The sequence below is a fragment of the Aotus nancymaae genome, unplaced genomic scaffold (genome assembly GCF_030222135.1).
Source record: "Aotus nancymaae isolate 86718 unplaced genomic scaffold, 86718_ANA_hifiasm-v0.15.2.pri h1tg000036l, whole genome shotgun sequence".
Lineage (NCBI taxonomy): Eukaryota > Metazoa > Chordata > Mammalia > Primates > Aotidae > Aotus > Aotus nancymaae.
The window spans coordinates 46,780,788-46,805,969 of record NW_026988450.1 but is presented as its reverse complement, the minus strand read 5'-3'; the positions used below and the strand labels follow the sequence as shown (position 1 = coordinate 46,805,969).

Below are 25,182 nucleotides of genomic sequence, written 5' to 3'. Positions count from 1 at the left end.
TATTTATTTATGAGACACGGTCCCTGGCCAGGTGCGGTGGCTCATGCCTACAATCCTAGCACTTTGGGAGCAGAGGTGGGCAGATCACTTGAGGTCAGGAGTTTGAGACCAGCCTCACCAACATGATGAAACCCGGTCTCTACTAAAATACAAAAATTAGTTGGGTGTGGTGCTGCAAGCCTGTAATCCCAGCTACTTGGAAGGCTGAGGTTGCAGTGAGCCAAGATTCCACCACAGTACCCCAGCCTGGGTGAAAGAGTGAGACTCTGTCTCAAAAAAAAAAAAAAAAAAAGGCTGGGTGTGATAGCTCACGCCTGTAATCTCAGCACTTTGGGAGGCCAAGGCAGGTGGATCACGAGGTCAGAAGTTTAAGATCAGCCTGGCCAAGATGGTGAAACCCTGTCTCTACTAAAAATACAAAAATTAGCTGGGCATGGTGGCAAGCACCTATAATCCCACCTACTCGGGAGGCTGAGGCAGGCGAATTGCTTGAACCTTGGAGGTGGAGGTTGCAGTGAGACAAGATTGCGCCACTGCACCCCAGCCTGGGCAGCCTGAACAATAGAGAGACTCTGTCTCAAAAGAAAAAAAAAAAAAACCTGGGGTCTCACTGTTACTTGGGCTGGAGTGCCGCTGTCGTAGCACACTACAGCCTCACATACTGGACTCAAGGGATCCTCTCTCTTCAGTCTCCCAAAGTGTTGCCATCACAAGTGTGAGCCATCTCACCTGGCCAAATGATTTCCAATGAACCATTTTCTTTCTACTCCTTTTCATCATAGTACCTATATGAATTTTCTGCCTTAATGCAGCTTTCCAACATTTACTGAGGAATGATTTTTGAAGAATGAGGTAATTTTATGCCAAAATTAAGACAATGAAAGGCACTGAGATTTAAAAATTCAAAGTAGGCTCATCGCAGTGGCTCACACCTGTAATCCCAAAACTCTGGGAGACCAAGGCAGGAGGCAGCCTAGGCTACAAGGAGAGACCCTGCCTCACAAAAAATAAAAAAGAAACAAGAAAAGGAGACAACAGTTCAAAGCATAAAGAACCAGGGAGTTTTCTACCTTTTAGTAGCTCAAAAGCACAAGTTATCATGATGTTTTTACAAACAGACTGACCAAGATGAAAAAGAATTGACGCACTCCTGCTGGAAGTAGAAGTCATTTAACTTTGGGGGGCATCAATTTGACAACCTATCAAAGGCTTTCCAATCATCAATACCCTGATTTTAAGAAATTTACCTGAGGAAATAGATGCATAAATATATGGTTGTACTTAAATATATTCACTGCAGCCCTATTAAGTAAAAAAGTAAAAAAGTCTCAATGTTCAACAACAGGTAATTTATTAAATAATGATATTCATATAACGGATTGAGACAGAGCAATGTTCAGAAAATATTACACTTTAGCAAAACAATTACAAAAGAATATCTGTTACACAGACCTTATAATGGATGTTGCAGTATTATATACTGTGTAATGTATAACATTATGTTAACTTATCTCCGTCCAAATATATTTTGGACTCCTTGATCAAGCTGTGGAATTTTGGTTAGTGCTTTCCTCTAATGTAGACATAAAGAACTGTAATCTTAGGAAATCAAAGAGCAATTTGGATGTCCAAAGAAAGACAATGAACTGACCAAAGTTTGTTTACTTCTTTGGCATTCAGGAATACACTTAGTGTTTTTAGACTATAAGTAAAATCTTCATGCTTACCTTGAAAGTCAAGATAATGCTAATACACAGAAGAATAATAAGGACCAAACAGGTAGGATTCACTGACATGACATCATCTCTGTAGGGAAAATTAGGAGGCTGCAAAAGAAAAAGGCCTCATTAGCAAATCTCTTTCATCATTCCAGAGAGTATTCCTTGGGCAGCAATTCAGACATGCTTATCAGAAAGCAGCGGATTAAAGCAGACAGCTATTATTTAGGACCAGCACAAAAGTTCTAGCGTGACTCTGCCCTCCTACCACATACAAGTTAGAAGTCACCGGTCTGGATCCAGGGACATTTTGTATAGCCAGGGACCTCTGAAATGTGGATTCTCTGCAAGTTCTGAACTTTTTTTTTTTTTTGAGATGGAGTTTCTCTTTCTTGCCCAGCTCAGCTAGTTGGGAGATTGAGGTGAGCAAACCACTTGAGCCCCGGTGGTGGAGGTTGAAGTGAGACGAGATCATGCCCAGCTGCCTGGGCGACAGAGCTAGACCATGTCTCAGGAAAAAAGAAAAAAGACAGATGTGGATACATAAGCTTCCAAATACTTAAGAATTCTGTTTGGCTTCAGCTGCTGTCTATCTGGGCCTCATCTACACTTTTTTTTCTCTTCAGATGGAGTTTCACTCTGTAGCCCAGGCTAGAGTGCATGGCACAATCTTGGCTCCCAGCAACCTCCGCCTCCTGGGTTCGAGTGATTCCCTTGCCTCAGCCTCCCGAGTAGCTGGGACTACATGCATGCACCCCCACATGTGGCTAATTTTTCTGTATTTTTAGTAGAGATGGGGTTTCATCAGGTTGGTCAGGCTGGTTTTGAACTCCTGACCTCAAAAGATCCACCCACCTCAGACTCCCAAAGTGCTGGGATTATAGGCATGAGCCACCGTGCCCAGGCTAGTTCTGAACCATTCTAGAGGGTGTATGCAGGGCAAGGGACAGAAACCTATTAAAACGCTGTTTTCTTTGCAAAGAGCATTTTTGTTGATGGTACTCCCTTCAAGAGAGCATGTTCTCTTATAACTACCAAGTACTTCTGGGGTAGTGAGGGTGGGGGAATTAAGTCCTACCATCTGACCACAACACCAGGTCAAAGGGAACCTTTTTAGGAGGATCAAAGTCTGCTATTATGGTTAGAGGGAGTTGCCAGACTTTCCCCACAAAACACTCACACAGCATTGATCAACACCTATATCACTGGCCTAGGGAAGTGAATGGGAAGGCAGCCTACTGTGCTATCTCATCTTTTATCTCTTCTTCACCATTCAATACTATGTGTTTGGATTCCTCATGAGCAAGATTCCAAAACAAAGTTGTTTCCAATGTTGAGGAAGAACATGGAGAAAGCCCATGACTCCTGTGCTTGGCTCCTGCTCACCAGGGTGAACACCACCTAATGCTTTTCAGAGTCTCCTTTCACTTAGGACAAAATATCTAAGAAATAAAATTGACAATCTTTGTGATCAGATCATGCAATTTTATTCTTTTATTAAGAATTAAAGGCTGGGTGCAGTGGCTCACGCCTGAAATCCCAGCGCTTTAGGAGGCCGAGGTAGGTGGATCATGAGGTCAAGAATTCGAGAGCCTGGCCAACATGGTGAAAACCCCGTCTCTATTAAAAATAAAAAAAATTAGCCAGGTGTGCTGGTAGGCACCTGTAGTCCCAGATACTTGGGAGGCTGAGGCAAGAGAATTGCTTGAACCTGGGAGGTGGAGGTTGCAGTGAGCTGAGACTGCACCACAGCATTCCAGCCTGGGCAACAGAGAGAATCCACCTCAAATAAATAAATAAATAGGCTGAGCATAGTGGCTCACACCTATAATTTCGGCACTTTGGGAGACTGAGGCAGGCAGATTGCTTGAGTATAGGAGTTTGAGACCAGCCTGGACAACATAGTGAAACCCCATCTGTACTAAAAATACAAATTTAGCCAGGCATGGTGGCACATGTCTGTAGTCCAAACTACTTGGGAGGCTAACCGGGTAGGATCCCTTGAGCCCAGATGATTGAGGATGCAGGCCAGGTGTGGTGGCTCACGCCTGTAATCTCAGCACTTGGGAGTCTGAGGCAGGCAATCACCTGAGGTCAGGATTGAGACCAGCCTGGCCAACATGGCGAAACCCCATCTCTACTAAAAAAATATAAAAGATAGTGGAGCGTGGTAGTGGGTGTCTGTATTCCCAGCTATTCGGGAGGCAGTGGCAGGAGAATCACTTAAACCTGGGAAGCAGAGGTTGCAGTGAGCCGAGATTGTATCACTGAACTCCAGCCTGGGTGAAAAGAACGAGACTGTCTCAAAAAAAAAAAAAAAAGAAAGAAAGAAAGAAAGAAAAAAGAAGATTGAGGTTTCGGTAAGCCTAGGTCACACCACTGCACTCCAGCCTGGGTGACAGAGTGAGATCCTGTCCCCCCAACCCCAAAATAAGAATAAAATAACTTGGTATTGTTGAGAAATCACACTGTTCCTGTGTCTAAATTTTTTTTTTTTTTGAGATACAGTCTCGCTCTGTCACCCAGGCTGGAGTACAGTGGTACGATCTCAGCTCACTACAACCTCTGCCTCCCAGGTTCAAACCATTCTCCTGCCTCAGTCTCCCGAGTAGCTGGAACTACAGACTTCTGCCACCAGCCTGGCTAATTTTTGTATTTTTAGTAGCAACGGGTTTTTACCATATTGGCCAGGCTGGTCTCAAATTCCTGCCTCAAGGGATCCACCCACCTCCGCCTCCCAAAGTGCTGGGATTAGCCACCGAGCTGTGTCTAATTTTTTTTTTTTTTTTGAGACGGAGTTTCGCTGTCATTACCCAGGCTGGAGTGCAATGGCGCGATCTCGGCTCACCGCAACCTCTGCCTCCTGGATTCAGGCAATTCTGCCTCAGCCTCCCGAGTAGCTGGGACTACAGGCACACGCCACCATGCCCAGCTAATTTTTTGTATTTTTAGTAGAGACAGGGTTTCACCATGTTGACCAGGATGGTCTCGATCTCTTGACCTCGTGATCCACCCTCCTCGGCCTCCCAAAGTGCTGGGATTACAGGCTTGAGCCACTGCGCCCAGCCGTGTCTAATCTTTAAAAGAGATTAAAATGCAAGTATGTGGCCGGGAGTGGTGGCTCATACCTGTAATCCTAGCATTTTGGGAGGCTGATGCAGGTGGATCCCTTGAGGACAAGAGTTCAAGACTAGCCTGGCCAACATGGTGAAACCCCATCTCTACTGAAAATATAAAAATTAGCTGGGTGTGGTACCCAGCACCTGAAATCCCAGCACTCTGGGAGGCTGATGCGGGTGGATCCCTTGAGGCTAAAAGATTGAGACCAGCCTGGCCAAGATAGTAAAACCCCATCTCTACTAAAAATAGAAAAATTAGCCAGGCATGGTAGCAGGTGCCTGTAATCCCAGCTACTCGGGAGGCTGATGGAGGAGAATCGCTTGAACCAGGGAGGCAGAGGCTGCAATGAGCTGAGATCAATTGCATCCACTGCACTTCAGCCTGGGTAACAGAGCAAGACTCCATTTCAAAAAATAAAATAAAATAAAATAAAAATAAAAATAAAATAAAATAAAATTGGGCCAGGCACAGTGGCTCACACTTGTAATCCCAGCACTTTGGGAGGCTGAGGTGAGGGGATCACCTGAGGTCAGGAGTTTGAGACCAGCCTGGCTAACACGGTGAACCCTGTCTCTACTAAAGATATAAAAAATCAGCCAGGCATGGTGGCACGTGCCTGTAGTTACAGCTACTTGGGAGACTGAGGCAGGAGAATCGCTTGAACCAGGGAGGAGGAGGTTGCAGTGAGCCAAGTTTGCGTCACTGTACTCCAGACTGGGTGACAGAGCAAGACTCCATCTCAAAAAATAAAAATAAAGCTGGCCTGGTACAGTGATTACACCTATAATGCCAGCACTTTGGGAGGCCAAGGCTGGAGGATCACTTAAGTCCAGGAGTTTGAGACAAGCCTGGACAAGATGATGAAACCCCATCTCTACAAAACATACAGAACAACAACAATAACAACAAAATTCAGTTGGGCATGGTGGTGCATGCCTGTAGTGCCAGGTACTCAAGAGGTTGAGATGCGAGGATCACGTGAGCCTGGGAGGTCAATGCTGCAGTGCGCCATAATAACGCCACTGTGCTCCAGCCTGGGGGACAGAGACCCTGTCTCAAAATAAGTAAATAAAGTTATAGAGGTATTCCAATCTCATAATCACTATAAGCTTCTTAATATCCAGACACTAATATTCACTCATATGGTCACAAAGGACATTCAACCATAAACTAGTCCCAAAATGATGCTTGGGAAAGAAGGGATTCTAGGGTCAAATGAATTTGGGAACTAGTGTAAAGCAGAGGCACACTTTCTTTTGATTTTTCTTTGTTTTTGAGACGAGGCTTCGCTCTATTGCCCAGGCTGGAGCGCAGTGGCATGATCTTGGCTCACTGCAGCCTCCAACTCCCAGGTTCAAGCAATTCTCCTGCCTCAGCCTCCTGAGCAGATGGGATTACAGGCATGTGCCACCTCTCCCAGCTAATTATTTTGTTTGTTTTTGAGCACAATTCCACTTTCTTTCTTTTTTTTTTTTTTTTTTAAAGGCTAGTCAAGTGAAGCAGTGGAAGTGGAGAAGGAACAAAGAAATCTGTAACTGGTTCTGATCAATTAGTTGTAAACACCACTGCACTCGGACCAGCCGAGTTCCACTTTCAATACACTAACAGAGGCAAAAAGCTATCCTTTGTTGATAACTGATAAAACTACATTTTACCAAAACAAGACTCTTAGTAACTAGACTATAATTTAGGTAGGCACATCAAACACCACCATCACTGCCACCAATAATAACCCCGGCCCTCAAAAATTTCTTATCAGGCCAGGCACAGTGGCTCAGGCCTGTAATCCCAGCATTTTGGAAGGCTGAAGTGGGTGGATCACCTGAGGTCAGGAGTTTGAGACCAGCCCGACCAACTAAAAATACAAAATTGGCCAGGTATGTTAGTGCATGCCCGTAATTCCAGCCTCTTGGGAGGCTGAGACAGGAGAATCGTTCAAACCCAGGAGACAGAGGTTGCAGTGAGCTGAGATCGCGTCACTGTACTCCAGTCTGGGTGGCAAGAGCAAGACCCCATCTAAAAAATAAATCACTAAATAAATAAATAATTCTATCAGTAACTCAGCTGCAAGCTAAAAACCCTGAAATTAATGTCTGTGTCTCTCTATAACTCTACATTCCTTACTTAACCAGCTTTCCCTAATGAAAAGAAGCAGTAAGTAAGAGGCCCACATACCAGTTGTCGTATGTATTCCTGAATGGAGTTTGGATAAACAAGCACAGTGATTGCAACCAAGGTGTTCAGGGCAAAATCAAAGATCTGGTAACAGAAGAATGGGATAATCCAGGCTGCGTGTTGCTAAAAAGAACAGAAAACAGAAAGTTAATGTGTTCAATATTATAAAATATTATTTTGTTAAATTCAAAGAAATATTTTATTACTCTGAAAGGAAATGGAAAAATTGAAATTCGTTAACCCAGATCACGATGGAAACTGGCATGACAAATATAAGCAGTCAACAAACAAGCTTCAATGAACATTTCCAGGAGGGGGGATGCGGTGGCTCACACCAGTAATCCCAACATTTTGGGAGGCTGAGGTGGGTGGATCACTTGAGGTCAGGAGTTTGAGACCATCCCGGCCAACATGGTAAAATCACATCTCTACCAAAAAACGCAAAAATCAGCAAGGTGTGGTGGTGCGCACCTGTAGTCCCAGCTACTCTAGAGGCTGAGGTGGGAGAATCGCTTGAACCTGGGAGGCGGAGGTTGCAGTGAGCTGAGATTGTGCCACTCCACTCCAGCCTGTGTGACAGAGTGAGACCCTGTCTCCAAAAAAACAAAATAAAAACAAAAAAACAAAAAACATTTCCAGAACTATAATACTGATTTTATTGCTTTTCCTAGTACCATCTAATACAAGTGAGAGATTTAAACGTTATTCAGAGATTCTTATAGAAAGCTGGAAAGTCACTTCTTTCTTACTATAGATAGCAGCACAGATGAAACAAGTAAGAGACTGAGGAAAAGGCCAGCATCTTACTGCAAGCTGCTTACCTTGTATGCTCCGTAAGTAGCCATAGCACATATCAGAATCATGAGAAGAGAAATCGCAATGGCAATGCACATGTCTGCCAAAAGATTAAAAAGAAATTTTTAAAAAAGGCAATCGGTAGTGGATCCACTGTCTGAATACTTTCAGTCTCTTCCCAAAGGTATTTTGTAAATAAACTAGTATAAATTTAGTAAAAACTTTATATTAAGTAAGAGATTATTTCAAAATAGAGAAAAGGATACTGGTTTACAGGTATTTTTTAATGTTTGATCTTCTCGTCCTCTAAATTATATAAATAATGATTAGGTATTACTTTATAGATATATAGTTGTCTAACTTCTATTTTATAAACTCATGTGTGCCTCAAAACTCTAATAAAAGTCTTCACAGATTCCCATCTTATTTAAAATAAAACCTCCACTTCTTATCAAGGCCTTGATGTTCCGATTTCAGAGCATGTCTACCTCTCTAATTTCGCCCCACCTTGTCCTACTCTCTCGCTCACTATAAGATAGCCATACCATCTAATTCATTTTATTTAATTTTTATCTATCTATCTATCCATTTATCTATCTATTTATTTATTGAGATGGAGTCTCACTCAGTCGCCCAGGCTGGAATGCAGTGGTACAACATTGGCTCAATACAACCTCCACCTCCCAGGCTCAAGTGAGTCTCCCACATCAGCCCCCTAACTAGCTGAGACTACAGGTGTGCTCCACCACGCCCAGCTAATTTTTGTATTTTTGGTAGAGACAAGGTTTCACCATGTTGGCCAGGTGGGTCGTGAACTTCTGATCTCAAGTGATCTGCCAGCCTCAGCCTCCCAAAGTGTCGGGATTATAGGCATGAGCCACCACGCCCAGGCTTCTTTTTTTCTTTAGTCAGTCTCTGATAAATAAGGGGTGTTGTTCTGTCTCCCAAGCTGGAGTTGCAGTGGGGTGATCATGGCTCACTGCAGCCTCCATTGCCTGGGCATTGCTACTATGCGATTACAGACATGAGCCACTGAATCCGGCCAAACATTTCTTAAAACAACTTGGCAGGTACACAAGTGCTTGTAGCACCATTAGTTGCTACAGGTAATAAATATTTTATAAATATTCTTTTATACCTACTCAATATTTAATAAGAAATAATTCTATAAAAATGAACTCCAAACCACTGGGTTTTTTAAACTGCTTTTCTTAGATCTGGCAGAACAAATTATTGTTAATGAGAAAAATAATATTGGTTTTCATTGTGCATGCAACGTTTCTAAATAAAAGCTTTGAATATTTTCAACATAAAGATCTAGAGGGGAAAAAATGATCCTTATACTAAATCTCTGCTAAATTGCAAATCACATCCTGATTTCAAAAACATTAAAATGTAAACAATAATATGCATTGGAGAAGCAGCTGGTGACGAACAGAGCAGGAAAAGAGGAATACTGGACACCAGAGCTGATCTAGCTCCTGCTCAGCCAGTGGCAAATAGGCTTAGTGCATCTGTGATGGTTAATACGGAGTGTCAACTTGCCTGGATTGAAAGATGCAAAATATTGTTCCTGGGTGTGCCTGTGAGGGTGCTGTCAAAGGAGATGAACAATTCAGTCAGCGGACTGGGAGACACAGACCCACCCTCAATCTGGGTGGGCATCATCTAATCAGCTGCCAGCCGAGCTAGAATAAAGCAGGCAGGAGAAGACGGACAAGCAGACTTGCCGAGTCTTCTGCCCCTTCATCTTTCTACTGTGCTGGATGCTTCCTGCCCTCTAACATCAGATGCCAAATTCTTCAGCTTTCAGACTCTTGGACTTACACCAGTGGTTTGCTGGCGCTCTCAGGTCTTTGGCCACAGACTGAAGGCCACGTTGTCGGCTTCCCTACTTTTATGGTTTTGGGACTCAGACTGATCCATCACTGGCTTCCTTACTCCTCAACTGGTAGACGGCCTATCATGGGACTTTACCTTGTGATCGTGTGAGTCAATTCTCCTTAATAAACTCCCTTAAATATATCCCATTAGTGCTGTCCCTCTAGAGAACCCTAATACAGCATCCTAAGATTTCAGTAAGACATTTAGCAGAGCTTTTTATAGTATTCTTGTAGGCTAAGTAGGGAAATGTACACCAAGTAAACAGTTTGGTTAGGTGGAACGTCAAGATAAGTAGTGGAGTGGCTCAACCAGCTGGCTTCCAGTGCTGTTCCAAATCCACTCTTCAACACCCTGTTCTCTGCCCCAGGCAGTGATCTGTGTGGGCTCTCGACATACAGCTCCTCTGCCCTCCACCCTCTGGGGAGGGAATGAGATCAGATGACGGAAGAGAGTGAGGGTGCCTTCCACTCTCAGCTCGTCTTGGGTTGGTGATAGACCTAGTCCAAATGTCGCTGCTCCTCACAAAGAGGTTAAATCTAGGTGGCTTTCTCATTCCCAGCTCCAGTAACTATGGCCTTCCAAGATTATCCAAGTGACTTTACCATCTCTAGTGGTCTTCTCATACATACAAAGGTATACCTTTGCAAAAAATCTTCTTGAAAATAATCATCCAGGCCGAGCGTGAGCCAGTGGCTCACGCCTGTAATCCCAGCACTCTGGGGCCAAGGCAGGCAGATCACTTGAGGTCAGGAGTTCAAGACCAGCCTGGTCAACATCATGAAACCCCATCTCTACTAAAAACACAAAAATTAGCTGGGCATGGTGGGGCACATCTGTAATTCCAGCTACTCAGGAGGCCAAGGTAGGAGAATCACTTGAACCTGGGAGGTGGAGGTTGCAATGAGCCAAGATGGCAACACTGTACTCCAGCCTGGGTGACAGAGTGAGACTTTAACTCAAAAAAAAAAAAAAAATCCAAATAATTCATTGAATTATCCTTTTAAAAAAAGTCAAGATGTAGAGTATGCTCCCTTTTGAACCATCTGATTTAAAAGAAACAATTGAAAGAATAGGAGGGAGGATGGATGGAAATACAGAGCCAGGCCAGGCATGGTGCTCATTCCTGCAATCCCAGTACTTTTGGAGGCCAAGGTGGATGATCACTTGAGCCTAGGAGTTCAAGACCAACCTGAGCAACACAGCAAAACCTCATCTCTACTAAAAATACAAAAATTAGCCAGGTGTGGTGGTGCGCACCTATGGTCCCAGCTACTTGGGAGGCAGAGGTGGGAGAAATGCTTGAGCCCAGGAGGCAGATGCTGCAGTGAGCCAAGACTGTGCCAGTGCACTCCAGCCTGGGCGACAGAGCAAGATCCTGTCTCAAAAAATAAAATAAAAAAGTCATGAAAATAAAGGGCCAGGGTGGTTCCCCTGGCTCAGCTTCCCCTGCTGCTGTAGTTCTATTTCCTCAAGGTCGTCAGGATCTTTGTGCACAAGCTGGCAAGCTGTGCAGACTGCCAAGGTAGTTATGGCATGTGAATAGAGAGCAGGTAGGCAGCCCAGCGCTCTTTCCATGCCAGGGATCAGGGAGCTTTAGTTTGTGATGCTGAGCGCCATCAGGAAAGCCGGCCCTCCTCAGGCTCATCGTTCATTTTTCGTTGCTGTTTCCTATTTCTCAGTTTTTATTATCAAAAATTTCAAACCTACACATGCATATGTAAGCATACACACAGAAGTACAATGAACTCTCATCACCTTTTGCTTACGTTGTTTCATCTGTGATTGCTTCATTTTTGCCCATTCTACCATTGGTGGAAATCTGGATCGTTTCCAACTTTTGGCTATTAGAAATAAAGCTCCTATGACCACTTTTATACATGGCTGACAATGGATTTATGAAGCACCGATTTCTTTAGGGCGTATGTCTAGGGCTGGGTTATATGGCGCTCACTCTTGGAGTGTACATATATCAAGGAATGGAATGCAGGGCCATAATGTAGATGTATATTTAGCTTTAGTTTTCCAAAGTGGTTGACATGATTTACATTCCCAGCCATAAATGGAGAGTTCCAGTTGTTTGGCATCAACACCAATAGGTTTTTGTCAACTGTGTTAATGCTGGTCATTTTCAAGGGGCACAGTAATTTACTACTGTGGTTGTAATTTGCAATTCCCTGAAACTTATATGTGGAGAATACTCTTAGGGATATCTTCTTTTGGAGGTGTCTGTCTTTCTCTTATTGATTTCACCCAGAACCATTTATTGAAAAGATCATCCTTTCTCCAGTAAATGCAGTGGTGTCTTTAGCCTAAATTAGGTGACTGTACATATAAGTAGCCATCATTTTTTGACAACTTATCTGGCCATTCTTTCTTCAGGCTAACTTTGTCTGCCCAGGGAAGAAAGTAAGTTTGACTAGAAAGACAAATCTGCCACAAAATTAATTAGAAATTAATCTGAATGAACTGCTGTTTGATATTATGCATAGCACAGACACCTGAGGTTATAACTCTTTGCCAAACAGAATTTCACAAATAAAATTCCATGAAATCTACCTCTACTCAAAGCTATGAGTGTGTAACATGATATGCCACACATACATGCTTTCCAATCATTACTCTTTGAGCTTCTGAGTCACTGGACTGAACTACCTTTTCTTTAACTTTTTATTCTAAAGTCATTTTAGACATATAGGAAAGTTACAAACACAGCAGAATTCTCAAAAAAACTTTTTTAAAGCTATTTCCTTGTATTTTCTTTTTTTATTCCAGTAGATTCTCCTATATGCCTTGTTTTAATATAAACAGGAATTTAGCTTTCTTCTACCAGATCATGGGGGAAAAAAATCATATGTAAAATTAGTGAGAAAGAGTTGTGCTCTGTCTAGCTGAATAAAATCTTCAGACAGCTGTCACCACTGCAAAAAGATATCAAGATAAAATTGCTATATTAACTTTCATAATTTTTTTTGTTTTTTTGAGACAGGGTCCGGCTCTGTCGCCTGGGCTGGTGTGCAGTGGCACAATCTCGGCTCACTACAACGTCTGTCCCCAGGCTCAAGCAATCTTCCCCCATCAGCCTCCTGAGTAGCTGGGATTACAGACATGCACCACCACACCCAACAAATTTCTGTATTTTTAGTTGAGCAGGGTTTCGCCATGTTGCCCAGGCTGATCTCAAACTCCCAAGCGCAAGCAATCCACCCACTTCAGCCTCCCAAAGTGCTGGGATTATAGGTATGAGCCACTGCGCCTGGTCTAACATTTCTTATTCTCTCTATTCTGAATGACCCCCATTACTCGTATGAATTCTTCCAGAAAGAATAATGAGTTTAATTAATGTTAAATTAATGTCACTCTGCTTTCTTTCACCTCAGATTAAAGCTACACAATTCCAGTAGCAGGAGTCCCTTTCTTAGTAATTGAAGTTAGGAAAAGAAGTTGTAAATGCTAATGCTATGGTTCTGTCTGGATTGAATAGTAACACAGCATGCCTTATTCTCATCACCAGAGATTAAGCTGGGTAATGACTATCTGACATCACAGGCTAAATTTAGCTAACTTGAAAGGCTTGCTGGTACTTAAGACTTTAAAATATTAAGGCCAGGCGTCGTGGCTCAAGCCTGTAATCCCAGCACTTTGGGAGGCCGAGGTGGGTGGATCACCTGAGGTCAGAAGTTCGAAACCACCCTGACCAACAAGGTGAAACCCTGTCTCTTAAAAAAAAAGAAGACTTTAAAATAGTAATTGTTTTACAATGTCCTGGATGTTAATTCCAGTGCATTTGTGGTATCTCTTGTATTTTATATGTATGAAAGGATTGAATGGTTTGTAATTACTTTCTTTTTTTTTCCCCAGAGTCTTCCTCTGTCGCCCAGGATGGAGTATAGTGGCGTGATCTCAGCTCACTGCAGCCTCTGCCTCTCAGATTAAAGCAATTCTCCTGCCTCAGCCTCCCAAGTACCTGGGACCACAGGCACGTGCCACCATGTTCAAACAATTTTTGTATTTTGAGTAGAGACAGGGTTTTGCCATGTTGGCCAGGCTGGTCTTGAACCCCTGACCTCAAGTGATTTGCTGGCCTTGGCCTCCCAAAGTGCTGGGATTACAAGTATAAGGTACCACACCCAGCCTGTAATTACTTTCTATCATTTAAATCACGTGGTTGACTGGGTGGGGTGGCTCATATCTGTAATCCCAGCACTTTGGGAGGCCAAGGCAGGGAGATCACGAGGTCAAGAAATCGAGACCATCATGGCCAACATGGTGAAAACTCCATCTCTACTAAAATTAAAAAAAAATAAATTAGCTGGGTGTATAGTCCCAGCTACAGGGAGGCTGAGGCAGGGGTTCAATCACTTGAACCCAGAAGGCCAAGGTTGCAGTGAGCCGAGATAGCGCCACTGCACTCCAGACAGAGGACAGGGCAAGACTCTATCTCAAAAAAAAAAAAAAAAAAATCAGGTGGTTATAAAATGAGTCACCTTTGCTCCAGTTCCCAACAAGTTCCTCATCTCCATCTGAGATCACCTCAGCCCAGAACTTCTTATTCACACCACTATCAACATTTTTGTCAAAGCCATTCAACAAGTCTCTAGGAAGTTCCAAACTTTCCCACATTTTTTTTTGAGATGGAGCCTCGCTCTGTCACCCAGGCTGGAGTGTAGTGGCTCGATATCCGCTTACTGCAACTTCTGCCTCCCAGGCTCATCGCATCCTCTGTCCCCGGGGTTCAAGCAATTCTCCAGCCTCAGCCTCCTGAGTAGCTGGGATTACAGGTGTGCATCACCACGCCCAGCTAATTTTTGTATTTTTAGTAAGGACAGGATTTCACCATGTTGGCCAGGCTGGTCTCGAACCCCTGACTTCGTGATCCACCCACCTCAGCTTCCCAATGTGCTGGGATTACAGATATGAGCCACCTCGCCTGGCCACTTTCCCACATTTTGCTATCTTCTTCCGAACCCTCCAAACTGCTCCAACTCAGTTCCAAAGTCACTTCCACATTTTCAGATATCTTTTCAGTAACACCCCGCTCTACTGGTACCAATTTACCGTATTAGTCCATTTACACGGGGCTGATAAAGACACACCCAAGACTGAGGAAGAGGTTTAACTGGACTTACAGTTCCACTTGGCTGGGGAGGCCTCAGAATCATGGCAGAGGGTGAAAAGCATTCCTTCCATGGAGGTGACAAGAAAGAATGAGGCGAAACAAAAGCGGAAACTCCTGATAAACCTATGAGATCTCGTGAGACTTATTCATTATCACAAGAATAGCAAAGGAAAGACCAGCTCCCATGATTCAATTACCTCCACGTGGGTCCCTCACACAATATAGGGGAATTCTGGGAGATACAATTCAAGTTGAGATTTGGGTGGGAACACGCCAAACCTATCAGTCCCTAACAACTGTGCTCAGCTAGTTACTGAAATTAAAGTCTAGTTTTGCCCCCCAGGTCTGTTCCTACCTCCTGACTCCCGACTTTCTCAGCTCAGTAAAGATGCAGGTCATCTCCTCAAGCTGGAAAGCGGAAGTTATCTTTGATTACTCCGTTTCCTTCACTGCCCAAACCAGCAAATTCTGCCAAATCCCTCCCTGTTCTCTATCCCCAGTACAGCCTACGTGGTATCCCCAATACCACTCTCCCAGCCTCTGTGCTCACACACACAGTCCCCCAAATGCACCCTCCACTCAGCAACAAAAGGGATCTTAAATGCACACATCAATTTATGCATTTAGTTAAAACCACTGAACAGCTTTTTCTCACTTGGAGAAACAGAGCCCTCACCATGTCTTTCGAATGCTTCCTATCTAGCTCTAAAACTGCGTGCTGAGCCACTCTCTCCCTCCCCTCTTATTTGCTCTAACACTTTTTACGAAAAACTCATTTGAAGTTGTCCAAAGCCAATGAGAAATAAATCTGTACTATCTTCTGTTTGAGATTATGCACAGCACTGCCCCTCTCCTTTGCCATGGACTCAGCATGCTTATGATTATAAAATGATTAGGCTGCAGTGATCTTGAAGCTGGGAGCCTAGCTTCCTCCCTACTTACCCCCCACATCCACACCCCTGTACGTATTTCCTTTCACTGGAAAAAATCCTAAATTCTCCCAAATAATCTGCAACATCATTTCTAGAATGGGAAAGAATCACCTCCTAGAATAGACATAAATACTGAAACATAATAGAAGACACAAGGAGATAAGCACGAGCTTTTCAACTTCCTTCCTGCCATTTATACCTCTTCCTCTCAAAAAAGGCCAAAAGGCCCACGGTAGAAAGTCTAAGACAATGCAATAGTTTTTTAAATGAGTAAGTTAACATGAGAGGAAAAAAGATCTTATTTAGACTCTTGCACCTAGAAGACAGTCAGAACATGGGACGCACACAAGTATTTATTGATTTGTGATGACAGGAAGTTACATATCAGCTCAAATGGGCTCACGAGTCAATATTTGTAATTTAATAGGAAGTACTGGAGTCAGATTCCCTGCCCTTGAAAATACCAAAATATCTACTACTTACTGGCATCGTCCATGAACTCAAAGTCACCGCCCAGTTCAGAACTTGAAAAGTGATACTGGGCCGGGCGCGGTGGCTCAAGCCTGTAATCCCTGCACTTTGGGAGGCCGAGGCGGGTGGATCACGAGGTCAAGAGATCGAGACCATCCTGGTCAATACGGTGAAACCCCGTCTCCACTAATACAAAAAAAAATTAGCTGGGCATGGTGGCGCATGCCTGTAGTCCCAGCTACTCAGGAGGCTGAGGCAGGAGAATTGCCTGAACCCAGGAGGCGGTTGCGGTGAGCCGAGATCGTGCCATTGCACTCCAGCCTGGGTAACAAGAGTGAAACTCTGTCTCAAAAAAAAAAAAAAAAGAAAAGAAAAGTGATACTGATCCGGATCAGCCAGGGCACTCAATAAAATCAACAGTACCATGGCATTGATGATCTGCATTAAGAAAAAAAAAGAATTTAACTCTAGGATGCGGTCCTTATCAAAGAAAATTACACTGACCACATGGAGTCAGGTTGGTCACTGGCAACTTCCTCAGTGGCTTGACTCTCAACACTAAGCCGCACCCATGGAGGGAGCAGACAAACATTCCCAAGGCAGGAATCCTGCCAGCCCATTCAGTTGCAGCCAAGCGCACAAGGCTTGGAGTGAACACAACAGCGGGATTTTACCTCGTTCTCCCCTGGCCCAGGCACCACAGAGCAGGGAACACACACACACACAGGCAGCAGCCCTGGCGCCAGTGGTTGGAAAAAGCACAAAAACTTTCCAGTTAGTCAACTACGGTCTGGAGCTAAAGGTGAGTAACCTCCAACTTGTCTCAGTTCATCAAACATTTTTCACAGCTTTGAACCAGTGGAGCTTTGGGAACTTTGAAGCCATCTAGGAAGCAGTTTCAGAGAATGAATGCAAAGCTACATAGTGGATCCTGCATCATCACTCCCGCAACAGCCCAAGTAATTCCCTTTCCAGGCCAGGCCAACTTCTGTCTTCTGGATACTGCCCTTGGCTACTTTAAACTCAGCTCCTCTAAATGAGAATCATCTTTAACATCTCCTACCTCTGCTCCTCCTTGTTTGTTCTCTAGCTTAAAAAGTGGCCTTGCTATTAATAATTAATAAAAAACATTCAGGCACTAAGCTAAGTGTTTTATGTGGAATTTCTCTAAAGCCCCGCAATAACCTAATGAAGTGGGTACTAAATTATTCCCATTTATACATAGCAAACTGAGGCTCAGAGGTTTAAAAACGCTGCCCAGGAACAAATAGCTACCAAGCTGTAGAGATGGGATTTGAATCCAGGAATCTAGTTCCAAAGCCTAATCTCTACAAGTCTCCTGTCCATACATGAAACTTCATCATCTGAGTTTACCATCTTCATCCTGCACACCCAAACAACTGCAAAACACTGACCATCCTACCTACCTCTTCATTTCTATTTCCTTTATTCTTCCTGTCATTGCTGAATAATACACAGCGTATGGGGCTAGGGTAGCAAGGATCACAGAGTTTAAGTGAGGCATCAGCTAAGAGTGGGTTGTTGTTTGTTAAGAGACAAGGTGTTGGCCAGGCGTGGTGGCTCACACCTGTAATCCCAGCACTTTGGGAGGCTGAGGCAGGTGGATCACGAGGTCAGGAGTTCAAGACCAGCCTGGGCAAGATACTGAAACCCTGTCTCTACTAAAACAAATACAAAAATTAGCCGGGTGTGGTGGCACGTGCCTGTAGTCCCAGCTACAGGAGGCTGAGGCAGGAAAATCACTTGAACCTGGTAGGCAGAGGTTGCAGTGAGCTGAGACCATGCCATTGCACCCCAGACTGGGTGACAGAGTGAGACTCCATCTCAAAAACAAACAAAAAACCAGGAAGACTACCCTCTCCTCTCAGCACAGAAGGTACACTCCTTAGTATGGCATCCCCTGCCCTCATAGCAAGGCCCCATCCACCTCTTCAGCCTCACACTCTGCAAGGACACCTAGACCCCCACCTCCCTCAACTCTCCATGACTGGGTTTGGATCCCTGTTTCCCCTGGCTAGACCCGGCATGCCATCCCGCTGGAAGCTGTCTAATGCCTGCTTGTTTTTAACACTCAGGTTGGGGCCCCTGGGAGAGTTTGCTGCCTCCTGGACCCCGTTGCTCCGGCTGAGCGTGAACTCTTTTTCTAGGTCTTTCTTCCCAGTACCCTGTGCATTTATCTCATCGTTCTCTCCCACACAGCCAGCTCTTATCCTTTTTCAGGTCTCAGAAAAGACCCGTGAACAAAACTCATTGAGTCTGATTTAGCATGGCAGTGCCCCTAAGAGTCCTGTTCTCCCTAGTTGTTCTGCGCCCGGCGCAATGTCGGCCTGGCTTCCAGTGGGCCATTTGAAGGAACGAATGATGAATGAATGATTTGCCCAACCCTTCCATTACGAGGCTGGAGGTCGTGGTTAGGGCTCATCACTACGCAGGACAAGGACCCCGGGTGGCACTACTCTCGCTGCGTCGGCAGGGGGCGCTGCACAGCTGCGGAGCGGAGTGGCTGAGACGAGGGGCGTCCGGCAGAGGCCGGGGGCCCAGTGTGGTGGGCGGGGTGTCCCGCCCGCCTGTGGACCCCACGCAGTAACTGCGAAAATGTCGCTTTCACTTTGGTCGGAGCTGGAGGTGGCGGGGCGGTCCCAAAACGGCTGCAGCCGGGCACCCCTGGAGTTAATCCGAAAGCTCCACAAGCCCCGCGGGCCGGCCGGGCCGCACGTGTCACCGAGAAGCTGATGTAAAGAGAGACAGAGAGAGAAAGAAAGCAAGAGACCAGAGTCCCGGGAAAGTCCTGCCGCGCCTCGAGACAGTTATAAAATGGTGGCCCCCTGGGTCAGCCTTGCAGCCACTGCCCTCACCTGCCCCGGCCACAGGTCTGCATCCAGCAGCTCGGCCAGTGTCCCTGCAGTACTGGTCCAGCATGTGTCCAGCGCGCAGTGAAAACCAAGCCGGCCCGGGCTCCCGCTCGCTCGGTGCGGAGGGGCGGCTGCCTGGGAAGAGCGGGTAGAAACTCGGGTCTGCCTAAGGAGAGACTGGAACAGCAGCAGACATCTCCTGTAAAGAGGAATAAATAGGGATCTCGACATGCGCTAAATAGGGCAAGTCTCTTTTCATCTCCAAACAGCCTGATGAGCTATCATTATGCCCACTCATAGAGGAGAAACTGAGGCCCAGCGTGGGAGATTTCCTGCCTTCCTGCCTAGGGTCCCTCAGCTACAAATAGAAGGCAGATCCTAGCCAGCTCTAAAGTCAGGCTTGGCCAGGTGCAATGGCTCACACCTGTAATCCCAGCACTTTGGGAGGCCGAGGCGGGCGAATCACCTGAGGTCAGGAGTTCAAGACCAGCCTGGCCAACATGGCAAAACCCCATCTCTACTAAAAAATACGAAAATTAGCCGAGTGTGGTGGTAGGTTCCTGTAATCCCATCTACTGGAGGCTGAGGCAGGGAGAACTGCTTGAACCCTGAGGCAGAGGTTGCAATGCCACTGCCCTCCAGCCTGGGCCACAGAGCGAGACTCCATCTTAAAAAAACAACAACCAAAAAAGTCAGGCTTTCTCACCCCTCTGTTTTTAAAACACTGGGTCCCGAGTCTGACACAGCCACTTCACCATCTGGTCTGGGTTTCCCTGATCAAAACATGGAGGCTTTCTCTGGGTGAGCTCAGGGTTCAACACCCTTGTCCAAGCTCATCCCCAGACCTTCACAGGGAGCAGGCTTCTAGCCCTAGAATAGAGTGGTGCTTTGTAATAACTTGAGTGATTTCTCAGGGGTTGAAGGAAAAGTGCTGGAAACGGGTGGAGGGAGGATGTCTTTGGATTAGGGAGTGCCAAGCAGAAAAGGATGGGCAAAGGTGGCCAGAATGGAGGAAAGGTGGTGCAGGGAGCCCATCCAGGCTGAAGCTCCTCTTCCTGCCCCTTCCCTTCCCTTCCAGGCCTCCTCCTTGTGGCCACCCTGGTCCTCCTGGACCACCTCAGTTTGGCCAGAAACCTCCCCGTGGCCACCCCAGGCCCAGGAATGTTCCTGTGCCTTCACCACTCCCAAACCCTGCTAAGGGCCATCAGCAACATCCTCCAGAAGGTCAGCTTTTCCCGTCCTTTTCACTGTGCACCTGCACCCTCCCTGAGGAAGGGGCCTCTGGTCCTATCCTCTGGCACCTGATGGAACCGCAGAGAAATCGCGGAAGTTCATTAGTAGCTGTCAACAGCAGGAGAGGGAACTTTACAAATGGCCCAAGTATTTAGAGAGTCCTGGTAAAATTGTGTCTCCAGAGAAAGTAAGAGTAGTAATCAATTATACTGATTGATTTTGGCTGTGTCTACACAGAGTAAAGTGGATATTTACAGTGTTCCTGTAGCCTGCCAACAAAGAGAGAATTGTGTCAGGTCCACACGGTTTATCTGACGCCACTGATCAATCCCAGAAATAGTTACTTGGGTCCATACTCTGTGTTGGGGGGGCAGGGGGTATGAAGATGAAGTAGCCTTGTCCCTCCTGCTACCCACGAGCTTCTGCTTGGTGACACAGGTCCTCCTCGGAGCAACACATACCAGGGAGGACTCTGACAGCGCACAGGGTGTCGGGGGCCGGTGAGAGCAGCACGTCTGCCGGGGTCTCTTGGCCTGCAAGAGGGTCCCAATACCTGGAAGAGAGAGTGCGCGGAAGAAAAGACAGGACAGCTAGAGTCTGGAGGGCTGGCCAGGCAGTTCCCAATTAGCAATGCCTAAAACCAGCAACTTTATTGTACACAGAATTAGTATATATATCTTTTTCTACCTCATTTTACAGGAACATTCTTTGCCCCACCTCATTTACATAAGCATTCTTAGTCCCATCTCAATTATCAGAACAGATGCCATTATCTTAATAAAGGGAAGAGAGAGCCATCCGGCTACAAGCTTAGGCAGCGGAAAACACACAATGGGTACAATCAAGTCACACAATGGGTACAATCAAGTCACGCAGGTGGGTCTCATTATCAGGGTGAGGAAACCTATAGTTAAAATGTTAATAATCTATGCAAGTCATCAGAGAGGCGATAGACCCATTAACTTTGCAAATAGCAGTCACAGGAACAAGCACGGACCCATCAATAGAGGGTAAACAAAGTCATAAAACTAGCCCAGAGCAGGTACTTCAAGAAACAATGCCTAGTAAAACCACACAGCCTTCACCCAGCCTTTAGGTCAGTGGACCAGAAATAGGCTTCTGCCAACTCAAACGTCTATTAAATCTCTCTTTCACTGGTCTCGACTGCCTCCAGGGGGTGGGAAACGTGTCCGGGCTCAAGCTCCATTATGGCGGGGACACTGAGTGGTCTCAACGCTGGAGCAATGCCCACAACAGGGAGCCTTCATTTTCTAGGGAAGAGTTACCTAATTTTATTTACAGCTCTGTTCATTTTTTTTTTTTTTTTTTGAGACGGAGTTTCGCTCTTGTTACCCAGGCTGGAGTGCAATGGTGCGATCTCGGCTCACCGCAACCTCTGCCTCCTGGGTTCAAGCAATTCTCCTGCCTCAGCCTCCCAAGTAGCTGGGACTACAGGCATGTGCCACCATGCCCAGCTAATTTTTGTATTTTTAGTAGAGACGGGGTTTCACCATGTTGACCAGTATGGTCTCGATCTCCTGACCTCGTGATCCACCCGCCTCTGCCTCACAAAGTGCTGGGATTACAGGCGTGAGCCACCGCGCCTGGCCCTCTGTTCATTTTTTTTAGGTTTCATATTTTAATGCAAAAAACATTGCCTTTAAAAACTGCTCCAATAGTTATTGCTGCAAAGACTAAATGCTAGTGTTTTTAAAAGATGTCCTCTGCCTGTATGCTCTCTAGGAAATCTTTCTTGAGTATTTTCTAACTTGTTGCCTTATGAATCTTAAAATAAGCTCAATGCCAGCCGGGCACAGTGGCTCACGCCTATAATCCCAGCACTTTGGGAGGCCAAGGCAGGTGGATCACGAGGTCAAGAGATCAAGACCATCCTGGTCAATATGGTGAAACCCTGTCTCTACTAAAAATACAAAAATTAGCTGGGCATGGTGGCACATGCCCGTAGTCCCAGCTACTCGGGAGGCTGAGGCAGGAGAATTGCTTGAACCCAGGAGGCAGAGGTTGCGGTGAGCCAAGATCGCGCCATTGCACTCCAGCCTGGGTAACAAGAGCGAAACCCCGTCTCAAAAAAAAAAAAAAAAAAAAACATGCTGGCAGTTATTGACAAGCTGATGCAGGTAAGACTTCATTCTATCAGTGAGAGCACCTTTTTCATGCTTTTCAGCTGGGGTCCTCAAGGAAGAGGTATAAAATCACCTCTTCCTGGATTAGTATAGGCCTGAAATCACCCCCCAACCTTTTTTTTTTCTTTTGAGACTGAGTTTTGCTGTTGTTGCGCAGTCTGGAGTGCAGTTGCACAATCTCGGCTCACTGTAACCTCAGCCTCCCAGGTTCAAGTGATTCTCCTGCCTCAGCCTCCTGAGTAGCTGGGATTACAGGCATGCACCACCACGCCCGGCTAATTTTGAATTTTTAGTAGAGATGGGGTTTCTCCACGTTGGTCAGACTGGTCTCAAACTCCCCACCTAGGGTGATATGTCTGCCTTGGCCTCCCAAAGGACTGGGATTACAGGCATGAGCCACCGCGCCAGGTCATTCCTCAATCTTTTTTTTTTTTTTTTTTTTGTTCCCCCACTCTTTTAAAGGCCTGACAGAACTACTTTCAAGGAGACAGCCTCGAGGGTGCCCTCTATAGGGAGCACAGCTGTGAGCAGATCACAGACTCCAGATTACATTAAGAAAAGCAAGGCCGGGCGCGGTGGCTCAAGCCTGTAATCCAAGCACTTTGGGAGGCTGAGGCGGGTGGATCACGAGGTCAAGAGATCGAGACCATCCTGGTCAACATGGTGAAACCCCATCTCTACTAAAAATACAAAAAATTAGCTGGACATAGTGGCGCGTGCCTGTAATCCCAGCTACTCAGGAGGCTGAGGCAGGAGAATTGCCTGAACCCAGGAGGCGGATGTTGCGGTGAGCTGAGATCGCGCCATTGCACTCCAGCCTGGGTAACAAGAGCAAAACTCCATCGCAAAAAAAAAAAAAAAAAAAAAGAAAAGCAAACTCTAGGCTGGGCGCAGTTGCTCACGCCTGTAATCCCAGCACTTTGGGAGGCTGAGGAGGGTGGATCATGAGGTCAAGAGATTGAGACCATCCTCGCTAACATGGTGAAACCCCATCTCTACTAAAAATACAACCACACGCCTGTAGTCCCAGCTACTTAGGTGGCTGAGGAAGGATAATCACTTGAACCCAGGAGGTGGAGGTTGCAGTGAGCCAAGATTGTGCCACTGCACTCAAGCCTGGTTAGAGAGTGAGACTCCATCTCAAAAAAAAAAAAGAAAACCAGACTTCAAAGTGTTGATTCTGTGGTATGTTCCACACTCTATAAATGTTTGTGTGCATTTTCTTACATCAGCCTCAAAACAACCACATGGGTCTGCACAAAGGAAGGAACCAAACCTTAAGAGAGTTAAACCACTTGTCTGAGGCTCTGCCTCTTAAAACCTTCAAGAGGATTTCACTACACTTACCTTCTCACTCACCTCTTAAGGCTCCAGGATGTGCATGCAGGGGGCCAGCATGCATATCTACAAATATTTCTGGGAAAACAAGCAGGATTGGTGCCTGATTATGACCCATTGTGAACCAAATTAAAGAATGACCTACCATCTGGGGCATCTATAACGTTATTCATAGGCATGAACTTGCTTTGTAATGTTCTGAATCACCATAACACGGATGCAAGTATAAAACAGACATATTCACATAAGACAGGGTGATTGCCTTGGTGACTAGGACATGGGATAAAAATATGGTGGCAGAAAGGGCCGGGCGCGGTGGCTCACGCCTGTAATCCCAGCACTTTGGGAGGCCGAGGTGGGCGGATCACCTCAGGTCAGGAGTTTGAGACCAGCCTGGCCAACATGGTGAAACCCCGACTCTACTAAAAAGACAAAAACTAGCCAGGTGTGGCGGTGGGTGCCTGTAATCCCAACTACTCAGGAGGCTGAGGCAGGAAAATTGCTTGAACCCAGGAGGTGGAGGTTGCAGTGAGCTGAGATCACACCACTGCACTCCAGCCTGAGCAACAGAGGGAGACTCCATCTCAAAAAAAAAAAAAAAAAAAAAAAGCCACACCGGTGATCTGGCTCAGTAAGAGAGCAGTCATGTCATGTCACTCTGGTACTTGAGACAGGGCTGGAAACATTGAGCCTTCTGGGCCTTCTCGGGCACTGAAACATGGGTCATGGGGACCACTGGGTCACGCCAGAATGCTCAACAGGCAAAGAGGGGAAGGGAGAAAGCAGAGCCCAGGGAGGGCTGGAGGGGGCTGTTCCTGATCTTGATCCAGGAAACCACAGTGAACCTATCTTGGTTTTCAAGCACTTCTCTTTCTGTGTGTGTGTGGATGGATGTAGCACATTGTTATAACCAAGCTCAAAACAATGCAAAACTTTGATTACATATGTTGTTACCATGGTTAACAAATGCAGTGTTCCTTCTGAGAACGCTTAGTAATACAGAGAGAGGTTTTGCATTTAGAGTTCTATTTAGACTTTTTATTCCTTAAAACACGTAAAAGTACATAAACACCTCAAAATGTTATCAGAAGTCAAAGCATCATGATCTCTCTGGATGCTTTTCAGACGTGGCAGGTGAGCATTCTGAACCCCCCAGCCAGCTTTGTCTGGAGAGCTACTGAGGTTTTCTACTATCTAGTCTTGGGATACTGAAACCTCAAGAGATTGGAAATGAATGCAATTCTCACCCACCTGGCAATGTTGGTATGCGAGCTCAAGGGTGGTCTCATCCTATTGGAAAAGTTCTTTTTTTCTTTCACCATGGAATCATTTACTCTCGGGATTGGGGAAGAGTGCCACTCAGAAGTAGCTTAAACTTCCTTC

At 45.6% G+C, this 25,182-nt stretch overlaps 1 protein-coding gene across 2 annotated transcripts in view; it reads right to left on the bottom strand.

Moving 5' to 3' along the window:
- Window positions 1–16,269, bottom strand: part of LOC135277975 (lysosomal-associated transmembrane protein 4B-like) — a 45,976-nt gene extending 29,707 nt beyond the window's left edge. The window contains exons 1-4 of one of the 2 annotated variants that reach the window (XM_064384126.1): window positions 16,224–16,269; window positions 7,835–7,908; window positions 7,014–7,136; window positions 1,728–1,826 (exon numbers count right to left, since the gene is read on the bottom strand). In XM_064384126.1, the coding sequence (XP_064240196.1) occupies window positions 1,728–1,826; window positions 7,014–7,136; window positions 7,835–7,908; window positions 16,224–16,236 (309 nt within the window). In that variant the 5' untranslated portion in view covers window positions 16,237–16,269. Of the gene's footprint in view, window positions 1–1,727; window positions 1,827–7,013; window positions 7,137–7,834; window positions 7,909–14,818; window positions 14,865–16,223 lie in introns of those variants that run through there. The other variant, XM_064384127.1, reaches the window with a different exon arrangement.
- Window positions 16,270–25,182: the final 8,913 nt, after the last annotated feature.